We start from the raw sequence: 19,831 nt of genomic DNA on the forward strand, positions 1-19,831 counted from the left end.
ATGTGATTTATCATTATATACTAATTTATTAGTTTTTCTCCTTATAATTCTTGTATTTATTATTATTATTATTTAAGCAGAACCAGAAAGTATAGACATTCTCTCTCTCTCTATTAATCCATTGAATTGAAGCTGACTGTATTTTTTGTTGCTGTATCTATTTATTTTGTTTAAATAACGTAAAAAATAGCAATAATTGTGTATTAGCAAGTTTGTGGTCAACCACAAACAGTTCCTTTGCTTTTTTACTTATATAAGCATGTATTTATTACAAGGGCAGATTGCAATCATCATCAGTCAAGCCACAACGTTATAAATTAAAGTTAATGTTTTTTTCTTTATATAATGATAATTTTGGTTGGATAGTTCTCCCCATAATTTTTTATTATTATGTTATATGTTTATATTTGGATATTTGGTTTTCAGATATTTATTTTTGATGTTTATAATAATACTTGTATAATTTGTTTTGTTTGATTTATGTATATGTTAATTTTCTCTGTAATAATGAATGATTATGATATTTTTTTGGTGTGTAATGTACATGTAACGAATTATTGTATATCCCGCATCATGGGCTCTGCCTAGTATGTCTAATTAGATAAATAAATAAATAAATAAAAATATAAATTAAAGTTATATCAACTGTTTTAGGAGCATCAAAAAGTTAAGCTGTGTTCAGACAAGCATAAGTGACAAAATATAAGTAATGCAACATGACATTATGATATGCCAGGAAGCCATTTCAAGAGCAACAATCATTTGTTTGAACCGATACCACGTCAATTCTGATAAAAGGCACCTTATGTTTGGCCAATCAAAACTGTTCCATAATTTCATGCACACAGGAATGTGAGAAAAAATAATGAGGAAAGCTTGTCAAAAGATGAAAATCTAATCACCGGATTAAAAAAATATCCCATTTTAAATGATCCTTGGTAAAAAATTACACAAAATTTTGATACTTGATTGGCTAACAGTAAAATTGAATGCATTCATACAAACACTTACACACAACAACAGTATAGAAAAAATTACCTTGACATGACATAACATAAAGATGGCTACACATGTACTGGCATACCCAAACATGTGGATGACAAAAAATAGACAGTTCCATCATCGTATTTGGGTATATTAAACAGGTGTGCCCATTCAAATATACCAGAATCAACAGTTTTTGTTCCTTTTACTCATACAAGTACATACAGTATTTATGACTATGATAGATTGCAAATGACAATCAAGTCACAATCTCATGTATTAAAGAAATAGCAACCATTACATGTCATAGGAGTATCAAGAAATTAAGCTGCATTCAGAAGGGCACATGTAACAAAATGTAAGTGATGTAACACAAATTATTATATGCTAGAAGTTATTTCAAGAGCAATGTCATTTGTCATACAACTGTATGTGCGTAATCGGCTTAAGAAATACGTGCACGAATGCAGCTGCATCCTCAAGCCATAAGAAATTAGGTAGGAGGGCTCCCCAAAAGTCGAGCACCTGTTGAATTGTATAGGATTTTTGTAGTAAAAGTGTATTCACAATCATCACTGCATCGAAGTGTGGTATAGATGGATATAATGAAATGGAAATAACATTTTGTAAAATTGATATGTTTCAGATGACACTGTTCCTACAATTTTCGTGATTCTTTAGATTTTAATGTTGAAGAGATGACTGAACTAGAATGGGGGAATAATACCTTAAAAAAGGTGGCTAGGACCTTTTCCAAGAAATATATGGAATGGATTTGTTTGTTGGCTAAGGGGCAAACAGGCCATCCATGTTTGTGTGGTTTAACCTCAAAAAACAGATATAGGCAAGCCATGTTTGTAAGAGGATCCAGAGGACCAATGATGATGGCGGTTAGATCAGGACACGAGATAATATTTTTAGTTTTTCTTATAACATTAGGAATGGGATAAATGCTTAATATAACAGATGACTGTGCAAAAAATTGTGTTGCTCTAGATGTAATGTCAACATTGGAACATCTTACATACATAAGACAAATCTTTTTTGGTGTTGTCTGAAATTAATAGTCTCAGGTTCTTGTTACAGAGAAACTGCTTCACCATTCTACAGTTCTTATTAGCAACCTTCAAGTTCACCTTACACTGATAGGATGCAGTCTTGGAAGAATAAAATTTGGATATAGCTTCAATTTCCAAACTAGGTTGAAGGTGCTGACAACTTTTTGCTGCTGCCATAATGGGAGAAATTAATTCTGCTAGAGAAGTATTCACCAGCAGAATGTACTTGGGGCCATATTTTAGAAAGTAATGGATATTGTCTGGGACTTTGACATCAGATTAGTTGTGGTACTGTACCTTGTGAGAATGTTTTGAGCTGTTGCTGAAAGCCCACAGGAGCCAGAGAAATTTTTTCATCATTTTTTCTTTTACAACATGTGATTGTTTGTATGAGATAGCTTGAATTTTTGCCAGTTTATTATACAAACATATAGGATCACAATTTGTGGTGAAGACCATATATGTGAGGTAGAGCAAAAATTCAAAAGAGGCTACCTCCTTCCTTTTTGCTCTCTAGCTAGCAACTCATTTTTGGAAAGAGTCATTCTGACATAAGGTTTCCACCTTATGTCAGAATGGCTCAATGAAATATATTTAAGTGACACATATTCAGATATTAGACCATGTTTATGACAACATAAGAGGAAGAATAACTGGTTATGCTAATCAAGCCATTTGATTCTTGATTTAAGGAATGAGAAAAATTGTTTTGCAGTTTCCATGTTTATAAAACTTTATATTCTAACTTATGATGCTAAATATACATAAGAAATTGTACTGTCTTTCAGAGTTAAATTTATTTGTTTGACGAATTAAACAAGTATTTTAGACATTTCAAATATCTTCCTCAGGCAAAATAAGAATACATCCTTTTTTAAGGCATTAATCCCCCATTCTAGTTTAGTTGTCTGTTCAACATTAAAATCCAAATCAAGAATCATGAAAATGGTAGGAACAGTATCACCTGAAACACATCAATTTTACAAAATTAATATTATTTCATTATATCTATCTGTACCACACTTCGATGCAGTGATGCTTGCTAATAACTTTTACTACAAAAATCCTATACAATTCAACAGGTGCTTGTCATTCGGGGATCTGTCCTACTAATAACAGAGCATAATTATTTCCAGTTCAATGGTCAATATTTCTTGCAAAAGCAGGGTGTCCCACGAGCTCATCTCCTTAAGCAACAAATAATGTAAGATGCAAATGCCAAACTAGGGGTTTCTCACCCCCAGTCATAGAACCCCCATATGAGTATAAAAAGTCAAGAGAACCATACTCATATGTGCAACCCTTGTTAAGATGTTTGTCTCCAAAGGCCAGTTTTTACCATGTATTGGTATACCACCCATTCCCCATGTTGGTCAAGGCATTGCTATTGCTCACCTTGACCAACACAGAGCACACAGTCACACTTCCGTGCTCACCGTTGCTTGCATTTCAACATCCGTGCCTCTAAAACTACATATCAAGTACTCTATGAACAATCAAGTGGACTAAACAGTTAAACTGACTAAGACTGATGCATTTAACTGTTTAGTCTGCAAACGACGTAATGCAATTTTGAGTGGCTCCATCACAAAGGGCAAAGGGTCACATGTAGAGGTACAGATCCTTTGACTTTTTTGCTCTCATGGGTACAGTCTACGGCTCCAAAGGTTCCAACTGTCTCGTTCGCAGCCTCGATTGTATCGGAAAGGATGCTGAAGCATCCGCAGCCAAACACGCATTTGGAAACACTTGAGTTCAGCCGTAAAAATTTAAAGACACCGCACTATCAAACTACTCGGAAACCGTTTATTTTATCGAATTCTGATAATAAACAAGTGTTTTTTACGAGGGCGTACTACAATATCGCACAAGGTCATAACGCGGATCGATGCGATTTGCCTTCATTGCCGCTTACAGGAATCAATAAAGAGCCAAACAATACACCGCCGCGAATTAAGGAACATTCGATTGTCCCGCATTAAATAGGCACTTAACTGTTTCTCCTGTTGACGGCTGAAGACACAAGTGACGTATTGCGGCTCGTCCGGGATCAGTTCCCGGTTGTACATGAAAGGTCCTTCTGGGCTTAGGCACCAAAGGTTCCACAGGCTCTTGCACGAGCATTCTGCCTCTTCCTCTTCGTTTTCGCACTGAAATTACGTCATTTTTGTCACTTTTTATAGCAAGAATTATAAATATTTCTGAAATATTGCAAAATATTTTATGATAAACGTAAAAAGCGTACTTAAATCGAGTGCATTGCTGGGTGCAACGTCGTCTGGTCGGTTGTCAATAGCAACGAATAAACTAGCGACTGTAACCCCATCTTTGAAAATTTAAAAAGTTTTCCCGATAATCGGAAATTATACTTACTCAAAAAAAGAAAATTTTAAATGGTGTTAAACGTAATAAATTATTTTTCGGATTTTTAATATACAATTTTTACAAACTTTAATTTAAAAAATAAAATTCTTATTAAATCTAATATTTTAAGAAACTTTTCTTCTTCGTCTAGCGTCCTCTACGTTCCAGGTTTGAAATAATCGTGACGTCAGTAAATTAGGTCACATCTCATATTAGTTTCGATGCGGATTTTTATTGAGATTTTATAAATAAATCTCTACTTGAATTTGAATGTTTACATGTTATTTAATAAATTAAAAATGCGTAATTTTAACAAAATGTATTTTGTGTCTTTTACTGGCGTATTATATTGCTAAAGCATGATTTATGACTTACTCTGGTTTCACGACATTGCGACATTATCAAAAGACATAAGCGATTTTAGTTTGATTCTATACACAAAGAGACAAACTGTTTGCTACTTTTTAAAACTCTTTTTTCCATTGTGGGTCTTCACCTTCAACATGGCCTTCGTCCGGATCCACAATGGAGGCCAACGAGTTACGAGATACAGGGTTTCACATATCTGGATCGAAAGAATATCAAAATTTCATAAAGTGGAAGATTAGAATTCTTATTTTACAATAATGTTGAACAATGTGCCACGTTATTTTCCTATTTTTTTCACCATAGAAAGTAATTGTCGCATTTTTCGTCTTATAAGACCCACCGTGGTGTTGGATACTTCGCATTTTTCACGTCGATTTTGGGGGAATTCTTCACAGTATAAGAGGCATTCTACTTATAAGGTGCATCTTAATTTTCACATAAATTTTAGATACGTCTTATAATTCATTAAGAAAAAAATCATGAAAGTTTGAATAGGATTCTAACCCGGATCCTAAATGAGTATGAAATGATCTCATGACCTTTAATTCATATCAGACATTGATTGGTACTCAGCAGCTGTTTTTCGAGTTGTTCGATTGCTAAAACAATCGCATCAATATCAGTCAATATCTTTATAAATATGACGATTTTTGTGCGTCCGAAACGATAAGATCCATTTTGAAACCGATTGGCGTCACCGATGATGATATTCTCTATACATTTGGTCACTTTATTACACCCTTGCTGGAAATTTCCTAAATTACAAGAATCCAGCATCTCATGCGCTGAAATTCTTTGATTTTTAGATAGAGCGTCGATTATCCGAATCAATTGGGGACTGGGGTTGTTCGGAAGATCGATGTTTCGGATAACCGATTATGAACAAAAAATATATTAATTTATCCTATCTTGACATTTTTCTCCGTTGCGTGTTGCTTCGCGTTGAATTTTCGTCGGTGTTAAGCCTAACGAAGACTATTGTATCGTTAAAAATTACTTTTTTATTTTGTACGAACAAAATAAATATATTGAAAAATATAAAAACAATAAAAAATTATACTTCAGAAGTTAATTTAGTATCAAAAACGTAAAATATTTGAGTAGCCCAAGACATAGCCAAAGATTGCAGCGCCACAGCANATTATTCATATTCTATATCCAGCAAATAAAACATTAAGATCAATAAATAAAAAGCTATATAGTACTAAAGTTTCAAATATTCTGTTCACCTGTAGCTTGGCTATGACAGTGAATGTCATTAAATAATAGAACCAAATAACTATTTCTGCTCATATTATTCTCAATTATTCACGAATTATTTCTAACTGCTGAATAATAAACGCGATGTTGCATTGTTTCTACATACAACCGATGTGGAACAATATGGTGAACATGCATTCTAAATTATTAATTACAGCTTAGTCATAAATTTCAAAATATTTATAAAACAATAATTATTTTCTGTATGAATAAACCATATATATGTTGTTTTGTGTAATGGCGACAGGTGGATGATATGCAAGATAAGGAAAAGGCAATAAATCTAGTAGGTTTCAATGTTATTTTTATATAGCAGCAAGATAGATAAAATGGAAGCAGAAAGAGCCATTACGGAAGAATGCAAATGTTTAGACAAATGCATAATTGATAAAAAGAGAGAAGAAGTTAAAATAAATATGTTGAAAGAAACTTAAATAATTTGAACACAAAGAAAATGGAAGAATGTTGATACAGACATCTCAAATGTGTACAGTGAACAAAAGAATGTAAATCATATAGTTTCAACATTTACTTGCGTATTTAAAAAAAGAATATAAGATCTAAATTGTTTGTACAATCGTTATTATTTAAAAAGAATATAAAGTTATACACGAGTGTATGGGGACACTAGTTACAGGGAAAGTATCCAAAATTTTGCACAAATAAAAACACAGGTACCAATTTTTAATTTGCCATCGCTAATAATTTGTTAACCATTTTGCTTTCTCTGTTTAATTTTTTTCTTTTGTTCTTGCTTTGGCCAAGGACCCTCAGACTCATACACCAATGAAGTTACATATACAGTATATGAAAGAAAATAGAAAAGGAATTAGAATGAAACATTCTAAATAAATAAGTTTATTCTTTTTTAAAAATTGGAATATAAAATTCAGATTATTATCTGTAAGTTATACAAAATTTGATAAATTTAAACCATGCATCAATCAAAAAATTTTTCCTGACATTATATTAATAATTAAAGTATAACTCATGGAAACAAACACTTATAAACAGTTTGAGTATTTTTGTTATTAAATAAAATGTCTATAATTTTATTTAACATTAGGACTTTTTCAATTTCATGTTTTATATACATTTTGTATGTCTAGATTATCAAATTATATTTTAAATTATTCCTCAGGCTTGGGCTCCTTGGCTACCTTTGTGCCCACACAAAGTGAACCATTTGTTGCATTAGAAACAGCATTGACAAGGTTAGAAATGTAATCTGAAGCAGATTTTTCAACTCTCATGATGATCAAGCAAGCCCGTCCCGAATATTTCGGATAATTGATGCTCTACTGCATATTTTCTATCATATTTAGAATCCATAATTGTTGTTTTTTCTACTATTCCCCTTATGTAAAAATTTCTATATTATTTCAGAAAAAATAAAGCTAAAATTGTTGAATTAATTCAAAATAAGTTTAAAATTATTTTACATTGTGTTATATTTTGTTTATTATATTTGTATATAACATAAAAATAACCTAAATAATAATTTACTGTAATGTAATTCTCACAAATGACTAATGGTCAGTACAAAATTTATTCATTTTGCTCTTTTTATTAGTGTTTCAATTACTATAAAGTATATAAAATAAAAAAATAAGCAAATGTTAATGAAATTTAATAAACATTTAAATTTTTAACTAAGTTATTACTTTAATGATTATAAATATATCATCATCCAAAAGAATTGGAAAGTCTTATATATAGGGCTATCAAGAATTTATATGGAGTCCGAGAATAAAACAGACCTGTTTTGCCTATTTTTAAATAAATGAAATACACAAAACGTTTGTTTATTAATTAATATCAGTCTTAAATATTTTATTTTTGTTAATAAAATTAATATTAATTTATAGGATAGAAACCATAATGTGCTTATAAGTTTTCTCTGGGCTGGCAGAAAAACTTCGAAATCCCCTCTTGACAGCCTTGTCTATGTATACTTCTTTAGACAGAACTATTAGCATTTAAATTCTTTTACAATAATAATTATTGTTATTATTATCGTAAAAGAACTAAATATCTTCAAATAAATTTGACAAGTGAATAAATATCAATTCGTAAACTTGCATGTATTCAAATTTAAAATCAATATGGAATGATTACGACTAGTTAGCATGCACCGTTAAATGGTAAAAGATTATAAAACCTTCAAATCTACTCTACTCAACAAATCTACTCAACTCAACAAAATAACAAGGTTCATGTAATCTAAAGCTTAAGAGCTTTAGATTACATGAACCTTATTTTAATTAATTCTCATATTTTGACATCAATTTGAAAATAAAAATTTGAATAATATATTAAAATAACCCAATATATTTAAATAGTATCTATTTAAATATATTGGACCGATAACCAATACATTTAAATAAAAAAAGCTACAAATTGACTTTGTTCCCACAGGAAATTTGTCAGCCAGATGGTATTTCCGATACTTGCAAGAAATCATTTTAATGCATCCAATAAACCTTTAAAAATTTCTTTCTAAATGAGAAATCAAAGACATCATGCAATTGAAAAATATAAAGTATATCAATTATAAGGTAATTTTTAATGTACTTTTTGTCAAAAAACAGATAATATAGATAATCAAAAATGTATTTAAATACAATATAAATAGATAAATAAAACATAAATTTTAAATGATAAATTATTAAAAAAAAAAACAAAATCCTTAAAAGTCATATCCAATATCATATCATTCAAGAAAACAATTTCTATTTGCTGTAATACAGAAAGAAAAATAAATTACAGTATAGCTGTTTTAAATAGGAAATTTGTTAATATAAATTGTGTACACATGGGAATAAAGAACAAAAGATAATTTTTATCAAAAAAGAAAGAGATCATCACAATTATAAATTACAAAATCAATCAAAATAAATGTCAAAGCCAAACAATAAAATCATATTGTGAGAAGGAAAGAATTTAGATGTGGCTTTATTGTTTAGATCAAATGCATTTTTCTATTAATATCAATACCAAATAATCTGCCATATTCTTGATCTATAATAAGACTAATTTAAGAAATAGATATAAAGTAATTTGACTGTAATTTTTAAAATAATTATTTGACTGTAACTTTTAATAATTACTATTTTAAAAATTATAAATAAATAAATAAATTTTTAATGTTCTAGAAGAAATAAATCGGCCCAGAACAGGTCTCAAACCCACAACTCTGTTTTACTGTGCAGATGTATTGCCAATTACACTATCCAGAACAACATTCACTCTTCACTTACGCAAATATTAACTTAGATATAAGGTAACCAGTATGATTATATCTATTTATTATTAAATTAGTCTTCTTATAGCCCAATTAATAAAGCAAAACATTTGGTATTAATTCAAGACTGGGTTAGTGAATTTTTTGTTCACACTTTTCTATATTTTATATTTTAAGAATTAGGTTAGGTTCTATACAATTTTTGAAACCTCAAAATTTACAGTATATGGTTTAAGATCAATCATCATCATTTTACAGAAGCTCATTACAATTGACCCTCAATTCAGAAGACCCAAATTTAATGAATTTTGGTAATGTGACCAAAATTACCAGAATCCAAAATATGTGTTAAGGTTTCAACAAGAGAAATTCCATATCAGTTGCATTAGATTAGCATTTTAACATTTATTTTACATTTCTTTTTACAATTTAAAAATTACTATGTAAATGTGATTTATCATTATATACTAATTTATTAGTTTTTCTCCTTATAATTCTGTATATGAAAGAAAATAGAAAAGGAATTAGAATGAAACATTCTAAATAAATAAGTTTATTCTTTTTTAAAAATTGGAATATAAAATTCAGATTATTATCTGTAAGTTATACAAAATTTGATAAATTTAAACCATGCATCAATCAAAAAATTTTTCCTGACATTATATTAATAATTAAAGTATAACTCATGGAAACAAACACTTATAAACAGTTTGAGTATTTTTGTTATTAAATAAAATGTCTATAATTTTATTTAACATTAGGACTTTTTCAATTTCATGTTTTATATACATTTTGTATGTCTAGATTATCAAATTATATTTTAAATTATTCCTCAGGCTTGGGCTCCTTGGCTACCTTTGTGCCCACACAAAGTGAACCATTTGTTGCATTAGAAACAGCATTGACAAGGTTAGAAATGTAATCTGAAGCAGATTTTTCAACTCTCATTATGATCAAGCAAGCCCGTCCCGAATATTTCGGATAATTGATGCTCTACTGCATATTTTCTATCATATTTAGAATCCATAATTGTTGTTTTTTCTACTATTCCCCTTATGTAAAAATTTCTATATTATTTCAGAAAAAATAAAGCTAAAATTGTTGAATTAATTCAAAATAAGTTTAAAATTATTTTACATTGTGTTATAATTAGGGCATTATGTCCCTGCTTATACTCATAAAAGAAAATTATTCAATTTTCTTTTTTCCATGTCATCAAAAGAAGTACTCGAGTAAACAAGTGGAACATGCAATATAAATAAGATTACATTTTTAAATTCTCACATTACATGTCATATGCTCTTTCAATTGCAAACATACAGCACTATTCAAATGGAAAAAAGTTGAACTATAAGGCTGGAAAATTTACATTTTAAAAAATGGCCATTTCATTTGTAATGACTCAATATTTATTTTTTCTGTTCAGTAAATAGATGAACAACTTCAAATTCAAATTTTACTATTATCAAATTTTATCAAATAATAGCAAAAAATAGTCCAATTAATTATGGCAATTATTAGCATTATGGATCATCACAAAAATTTTACTTTGTATGTTAAATGTACTGATCAATAAATGGTTATTTATTCATACATCTTTATAACACCTTCTTATGTTCTCTGTTAATATCAATATTTTAATCAGGCAACAAATGTTTTCATAGTTATTATATTCATATGATGCAAGAAGCAAGCCTTCCAAACCAAAAAACCTATTTTTATCTGACAACTTTACAGCAAAATATGAAATTCATATTCTAATAATTGAAATTTCAATATTTTATTTGTTTTTACTATATATTGAATGTTTAGATATACAGCAGAACCTCGATTATCCGGACTAATTGGGGATGAAGGTAGTCCGGATAAGGAAAAATCCGGATAATCGAAACAAATACTTTGATTTGTCTTTTAATGATAATACAACACGTTTTCTTTTCGATGACATATCGGTAATATTAAAAGTAAATACTGTATTTAAATCGTGATCAAATTTTCAAGAAACAAACGTTCGTATTGCATTTGGACTACTACTGACCAACGCTAACAGATTATCTATTGTTTAAAAGGCCCTCTGGTGGCGCAAGAAGACGGATTTTATAAAATAAAAAGCAGTTGAAACTGCATTTTTATGAATAAAAATTTGACAAACTATTTATCGTTTTATGACGAGTAAAATTTTTTCGTCGCGTTCNGTCATCGGATGTAACGACAACCCTAATATAACGTCAAATTTTTATCGGTCCCACGATTTTATTATACAGTACTAGATAATGCTAAAAAACCTACTTGAAGCACTCTCAAATTTACAAAATTAGATTACAAATTTTATTTAACATAGAAGAAACTATGTGTTCAGGCCTAAGTTTAGAGTTCACTTCTTAGAATGACTGTGGGTGGTACTCTCCCCCACCTGACTTCGGTGAGGTGAGGTCAGTGGCGTAGCGTAGTGGGGGCGGCAGGGGCGGCACTTTTAGGGGGCGGCAAAATTTCACAATAAATAATAATATTTATGTTGTAAAAATTTGAACTATTTCATTTCATATTTTTGTCGCACCTACGATTCGGACCGATTGAAATGAGCACGGAATTTTTCATTACTTATTCTGTGACGAAACTGAATTTTAGTTTTTTAAATTGAGATACCTAAATAAGGGGGCGGCGAAATTTTCTTCCGCCCCGCGCGGCTGACACTCACGCTACGCCACTGGGTGAGGTGCCTGTTTTGCCTGTTTGTAGAAGAGGGTCGCCATTTTGTATTTTATTTTGACTCGGTTCTCGGTCCCCGACTACCTACGAGTCTGGATTTTTTTATGCGTAAATGATTTGGGCACCTTATACTCTGTGCCAAATATCAACTTGTCCAACATGTACTCCTTCATACCTCTAAGCTGGTAACATAAACCGGCAGTACGATTTTGTAAACAACACATAGTCCTGTCAAAAACACTTTCGAGTCTCTAAGAAAGCGCGTTGGAGACTTAAATGAGCTACTTCGTCAAACCAAATTGTTAACATCTATTGATTAATTGATTTGGTGAATAGAGCTAATGTATTTTAATATTAATTAGCCTACTTTAATATTAACTAGCCAGTGTATTATCCATTCGGTCACTGGTGGCCGAATGGAGAATACACTGGTAGTCGGTTCTAGTTTATAAAATGAGTTTTCTTCGGGCCATTTTACATGGGGATCATTGCAATGAACTGGCTGCCGATTTCAATCCTAGATATTCTAGGCGCCAAAATTGTGTTTTTCCTGCTTTGCTCCATGTAGAACCCCATAACGTAATCCCTGACGTATTCTTGAAGTTTCTGAGGGGGTTAATTAATTAAGGTAACATTCTACCGCTCTGGAGGATCCCTCAGCTCAGAATTGCGGGCTTGTCTAAATCCATTATGATATTGTTTGGAAAGGACCATCTTAGTACCCACAGGGCAGAAAGAGAGAGTGGAAAAGGCCTTGTTATTTGATCGTTATTTTGTTAGTAAATTTTAAAAATATTACTGTTAGTAGCAGGATTAGCTCAAAGCTATCCATTAAAACAAATTCTGTCGTTTTTATTTTGTTATTTGCCATAGTTACTAGGGAATTACTCTAGCAATACATCTTTAATACCAAAACTATTCTTTCTCTAACTCATAAACCTATAAAAATCTATAGTTTCAAATGCGAAATTTCCAGAAAATAATTTCGGAAACAAATAAGTGAATCGATCGTAAGTGACTCCAAGTCGCGAGATAAGTTTGAAGGACGATCTACGTCATTTCTGTCTCCCAGAAACATCTGCCGTGCCCAGAATAAAGCAATCGAACCCTTTCGCGAGTTGACACACCGAAGAAAAGAAACATTCCTTCGTAATTTGCAGCAAAAATTTCCTATGAGGCTTGAAAGGAAAAATAATTATGGCGTAACTTTCTACTCAGCATAAATAACAGGCATTTTTATGTGGTTCTATGCCATTTCGCGTGTCGAAAGTAGCAACCGAATAACAAACTCCTTTTGCCACACGCAAACTTCCTTACCGATTTAACCACACAGACACGAAAGTTACACCTTTAATTAATCGTCACAAAACTTCAAAAAGTTTGATTTGTTACACTAAAACCAAAATTCAAAACGTTTTTCAAGGTTCCTCGAGTTTTGCTTGCCAGGGTCCGATCCGCAATGAGGTCGATTCCCACGACGAAGAAATGTTAACGTTTTCATGTTTTTAGGATTAAATATCAGCGTAACAGTAGCTGTCCCGTGACGTAACGGTTTTCCTCCCCTTTATGACGGCGAGTGCAAAATTTGCAGGCATTCAAACATCGATCGAAGATTTTTCTCCCCTTCGATACCGAGTTTTGTTTTTATTTATTAACATAGTGACGGACGGTAGAGCTACAAGACCTGTGTACCTTTACAGTTACACGTAACATCTGTTACTTTAACAACTGATTAATATCTTCACATATGTTTAATATATGCATATGTTTTATAGCTTAATAGTAGAGTTACAATATTTACTTTTACGGTGATTATTTGTAAATATTTCTAGGAGTAATAACATTCGCAAATTCTTGATTATCGATTAACGTTACCTGTGGCCTTTATTAGTTTTAATCGTATTTTTCGTGCTAGCGACGTGAAGAAGCATGCTTTGTGTTCTTTACGCATGGCATTTTTATGGAATCATTTCAATACTGCTCATTGCCTGATCTTCAACGAAACAACCAAATCAGCCATTGTGAATGAGGAATGGATACGAAACTTAATCACAAAATAGTTATAAAAAATCAGGAGAAATTGAATAATTCGTGAGATGGGATGAGAAATTAAATGCTGAAATTGTACTTTCCCCATAGATTATACATAAAAGGATGAGAAATTCGCATTAGTTAAGCTGATTTCGAACAGACAAATTGAATAAAATTAAAATGAAGATTGCCTTGTGTTGTGTGTCTGAACTATATGGTGTTCAAAAACGACCAAAAAAAAAAAAAACAAACACACAATCGAAACATTCGATCGGCGTCAAACGTTGTTCGAAAATTTTAATAATATATTCGACATTCGTTTACGTAGCGTGAGTAATTATATAATAAAACTAAACAATTTAATTAGTTTCTAACGTCTCTCACGCGATGACGTTTGACAGAATTGACGGACTTCCTGCAGAATTTCGATATATTCGAGAACCCTAAAAGCACTGTAGTTACTCTCTCTGTTTATCTTTATGTCCGAGCCTCATCAACGAACTGGCCATGCGGAGTTTCCGGATCTTCTTTACGTGTACAACATTTAATAAGGGACAATTTCGTATAGTCCTCCCGGAAAAACTTCCTAGATATGGGGTTCGATTGCTAACCAAAGCCGTTTAAAGTGCAACGAAACGGATATTGGGACCCTAGAGCAAATTACTATAGTAAAGGAAGCAAATGAAGTAAAAACATTATATAGGGGCTTTACTTACTTAAAACACGGGCTGTGGGCATCTCTGCTTGTAATATAGATAAAGAGAAAAATAAGAAAGCATCTCACCGTTTTGTTCTCGATCTCCATTTGTAGTCCCTCTCGCAGCAATTGATTCTCAAACATTTTCCTCCTCTCCTGTTTTCGATAGTCTCCTTCCTCGTACGCGAGAACGAAGTCGATTCTTCTCTTTCCATCAGTAAAATATAGGGTTTCGCGGGTCCTAGATCTGGAAGATAATCCGCTCCGTAGATTCGCCTCTCTGTCTTCATCCTGAAACACAAATCCACATCTTAGTGTGATTCACACAGCCGTGTGTAATTCATATAGACCCAATCACCTGCTCTATAGATGCCCTGCATTTTATAGAGCAAACGCCTCCCTTTACCATCGATTTGATTTTAAATTCTTCCATTGTATACGGATAAGGATTGGGTATTACAATCAAATATGAAGTTAGAGTAACGAATAACAATGGAAAATCGGTTGAAAGTCTCACAAAATACGTCGTTACGAACGAGAAACCGAGAGAAGAGTAAAGGAGAAAAGGAGTAGTCTCATCAATTAAGTGAGAGACATCGAAATTCACGTCACATCGAGATCACGTTAAAAGTGAAACTTAACGAAAGACTATACGAAAATAATGCATTCTGCCATATTTAAATAGATTGCATTCGATGTACGAGACGATTGCATAAATAAATCCGTCCATCAAAATTCAAAGTCGTAACTTGGTGACATTTTTCGCCATCGATTAAGCTTGCAAATTATTCTCGTCAGGTATGCATGCAGTTAAGAAAAGTAGTCTCGTCTTATACCTATTTTTGGTCTTTACTAGTTTGAAAAAATGAAGATAAGAACTGCTGATGCCAGTTACAAGGGACGAAACAAGGTAAAAAGGCCCTGCTGCCAGTTAAAAGGGAGGAAAGTAATGGATATGTGAAGTGTGTGAATAACCATCATTGAAGCAGAGCCCCATACAATGATTGTATATTTAGATTTATTCGTGTTAATCTCGAGTTTATTAAATCTAAATATATAAAACGTTTAATCACCGATCTACATTTGTTTACAGCATTTTATCCTTGAATAATTTCAAGGAATCTTTAGGAAAAACTACGAACGAATTATTTGCTGCAAATTAAACAATAGCAGATCTACTAAACATCTATAATAGCTTTAGACAAGGAAGAAAAATAGAAAATGTCATATATTTCTATACTATATTATCAATTTTGATTTTATATACAAGCTGATCAGCCATGTCGAATTATTACTAGGAAAATCAAAGTTCGAATAGTTTTACTTTAATGATAAACAAATCGACTATATCGAGAGCCTGGTGAAACCGTAAATACTGTTGCTATGCCATAGAGGTTATCTAAATTTATTGCTTTGACATATAAATAATATCTTCCGTTGAAATATTCTATATCTAAATCTAAATTGCTATTGATGAATATCGTTAAAATTAAAGCCCAACAAAGCCCACAATTTAAGCAGAATAACCTACAATTGAACGGAAGCCCAATTGTGAGCTTTAGTTTCATAGCCTACAATTGAACAGAAGCTAAAGCCCACAATTAAACAGAAGCTAAAGCCCACAATTGAATANGAATTCTTTCGGATGATTGATGTTTCGGATGATTGACTTTCGGATAATCGACGCTCTACTGTATTTTGTTTTTATTGAAAATTTCCGAATTCTTTTCAGAAATAATTTTTCGTTGCTGTAAACAACCGACCGATAAAACCAGAGAATTAATTTGCATATTGGCGTATCCGATATACGAATTTCGGCCAAAGTTGCCATTTTGGGAGTCCGAGTTATCCAATTTCATCTAACTTTTAAATGACGATTCCGAATCAATCATGTAAAGGAGTGCGTCTAGCAAGGATGATCTGAGTTTTTCGTGATTTATTTACACGAAGGAGTAGGACCGGCAAGGAGGATGAGATTTTGTCGTTGATTTACACAAAATGAACAACAAAGAAGGTACATCAAATAGATTATAGAAAATTTCCTGAATGCTTCTCTGATGATTAAACGTTCGGCCAATCTGAAAAATGTCTTAATACTAAGAAGTTCATAAGATTTTTTAATCAATTTGGGCAAAAATGTTAAAATAACAGAGCAATATGAAAAGTTTTGAAGGAAATAAAACATATTTTCTAATGATAAACGAGGGAAAGTAGCTGAAAGACGTCGTAAATAGCTTTCGAAGAGCAATTACTCCGCATCTGTTAACAGACGTCGAAAACGTTTAATTCCAATTTTATGAAGCATTTATCTTTACTAAACTGTTCGAGGCAGCTTTTCGAGAGTGAGAAATGAGTTGACGTCACAGCAGTTGCGGCTTCGATGCTAAATGTAGCGGTTTAACCCTTTGTAACTTTTGGTTCGATGGAAAAGAGGATTTGACTGTCGTTTATTATCGATTCTTTTCGACAGGTGGAACCTTCGTCTTTGGAAAAACTTTAAAAAGAAACTTCTTGAATATATAATCGATCTACTTTATCGTAATCTGGGTGATTTATAACACGAATTTGACTGTATAATTGAGTTTGGTTTATTTTAAATACAAGGATGCGTTTATATCTAGATGCCTTGACCTATTATTTAACAACGGATATGTTACTCTAAAACGTCAATTTGTTTGAATTACAGCTTTAAACATTTGTAATAAAATTGTTTATAGTTCACGTGGTTTGATTAAAATTTAGCAAATTTTTAATAAATCTTCTTTTTTGCTAAATAATAAAACTACTTTCAGTATATGTTAGTCCAGAGCGGAATTTAGACTTTTGGCCCTGCATTACAGCATATCACGGATCTTTTCTTTTTCTACCAAATAATAATAAGCAATAAATGTAAATTGTCTTTTAGAATAGAACAAGGATCTTCGTAAGTCTTAAAGTCCTAAGCTGTAGTTTTTTAGCTTGCACGCAAGTCCAGCTTTATGTTAGTTGATAATGTAATGCGTGATTTCTGCATAGAGTGACTTTTTTAAAACTCTTTTCGCTTGGTACTAGCATAACCTGCTTCATACCCATCGTGAGTACCCGTTGGTCAGTCAGGCCTACAATGGGCGCGACTAGATAGCAAGGGATTGCCGACATATTTTTTCAAGACCCGCAGGACCTAGCAATTTTTCATAGATAGATGAACATTTCTTGGGTTTTTCGACCGCCCGGGTCCCCAAAACCGCAGACTTCACAATAGCCATCCCTACAGCCTTACTTAATGCCCTCGCAAACGGGTCTGATCCTTAATGTGGTAAGTACTGTACTTAATGAGAAATGGAAACTATAGGCCTATCATAATAAGAATTCCGAGCGATGTTTATGAGAGTTCTATTTAGTTTCTTTTATCACAGAATCCATCTTCAAGATAATGGATAAAAATAGTATATACATTCTAGTTTTATCTATCTGGCATTTGGTCAAACCCAAAAATAGAGTATAGACCTTACGGATTCTATTATTGTAGACTTCTGCACCATCATTAATTACTATGGATTACGCATTCATTTAACCTGATATGAATTTTGGCTCAAAGCCCTACAGCATAGTAAACTACAATTTTACCTCTTTTTGATACGTCAAACCCGTTGCATGATTCGTCAACATGGATAAGCGATTGACAGTAACGTCCAGACCAAGTATATGCGATTTCTATTATAACTCAATCTTTGTGCAGTAAATTATGCCAAATTCTTAACCACTTATGAAGGTCGGTTTTAGTTTAGAATGCTAAAAAATAATTTTGACAAACGATTGTATCCAGTAATTACACTGTACTCAGCATTATTGATTACCAAGATTATTCCTCCATATTAAGGTATTTCGCTTTGCTTGGTAATAATTGATTTTGGTTATAAGTGAGAATGCTTAATCTGCATTATTGCATAAAATCAATTAATTGACATGAAGCTTTAGCGGAATAGAAAATTATTTTTTGGTTTGTCACGCTTTTAACTTTTCTATTAACGAATGCATTTATCTATTTACTTTATGAGGAGCTGTGTTTAAATATAACTAACAATTATACTTCTTGTATTCAAAATTTGAGTGATTTTAATGTCAATATGTACAATTTTAATCGGTTTAGTAAATATTTAATAAATTAGATGTTATTTTTTGAAAAAGAAAAGTGATCTTCGGCATAATTAATGTGGACTTATGCAAATTTTAAAAGCATAAGTACAATGCAAAAGAAATTTAAAATCTAGAAAAAAGCGGAAATTTTGCATTTAGCACTCTCTCAGATTAGTTAATTGGTTAAAGTTTGTACGCCAATTTTGCATTTAGGCACACAACATCAACCACCAGTCTACTTGGCAATATTACACAAGTAAACAACTTACAATTAGTTCAATTTGTCCAGTACGAGTTGTTTGTAAGTATGAAAGCCCATTTTTAAAACTCTCCCCGCCCTGCGAGTACTAAGAGAATCTTCTTAGCAAGCCCAATTTGGGTTGGACAAGAACCACAATGAAGCTACCGGATGTTGAGGAGCAGTACCCGACACGTCCGGACGGACTATCCCCGAAAAATTCTCGGGATTTTTCAACCCGTCCAGATTCAATCCCCGGGTCCTCAAAACGGTAAGCTGCTCATTAATTGCTCGGCCATCCGGCCGTCTAATGCCCATTATTAATTTGTACTGGCGTGAGTAAGGTTAACAACCAGACACTCTAATTAGAACTAAAAATATCTAAACCTTCTTCCCATATTGAAATAATTTCTGTTTTTATAAGAAGTATCGTATTTTCGTACGTATAATCCGCGAAGTCATTGCTCCACAGTTGTGAGTTTGTAATTGCAATTAGAAATTGGCATATAACCCATTCATTACATAGCCCTCACCCCTTTCAAATTGTCTTTCACATAAAAGTTATACGCACGGAAATACAGTGTTATCAAGATGTTTAGGTCCATTGTTTGTGAAATTCATATACTTCTCAGATCCTCTTCAGATACTATATACTGTAAATTTCCGTTTGATTTCTCGGACTCCCAAAAGATTACAGGCGAGTGTAGATGACTTGTAAGTGACACGAGTGCGGTGCGAGTGGTGAATTGACTAAATGCAAA

General features: G+C 32.1%; 1 protein-coding gene across 1 annotated transcript in view; it reads right to left on the reverse strand.

The window, feature by feature from the left end:
- Positions 1-1,622: 1,622 nt before the first annotated feature.
- The window catches only part of LOC111640891, a 29,205-nt gene continuing 10,996 nt past the window's right edge, over positions 1,623-19,831 (reverse strand). The window contains exon 5 of the mRNA XM_023386975.1: positions 1,623-4,192. Coding sequence (XP_023242743.1) covers positions 3,944-4,192 — 249 coding nt within the window. The 3' untranslated portion in view covers positions 1,623-3,943. The remainder of the gene's footprint in view (positions 4,193-19,831) is intronic.

Source organism: Centruroides sculpturatus, unplaced genomic scaffold, assembly GCF_000671375.1.
Source record: "Centruroides sculpturatus isolate CEXI.00-Female unplaced genomic scaffold, Cexi_2.0 scaffold1445, whole genome shotgun sequence".
NCBI lineage: Eukaryota > Metazoa > Arthropoda > Arachnida > Scorpiones > Buthidae > Centruroides > Centruroides sculpturatus.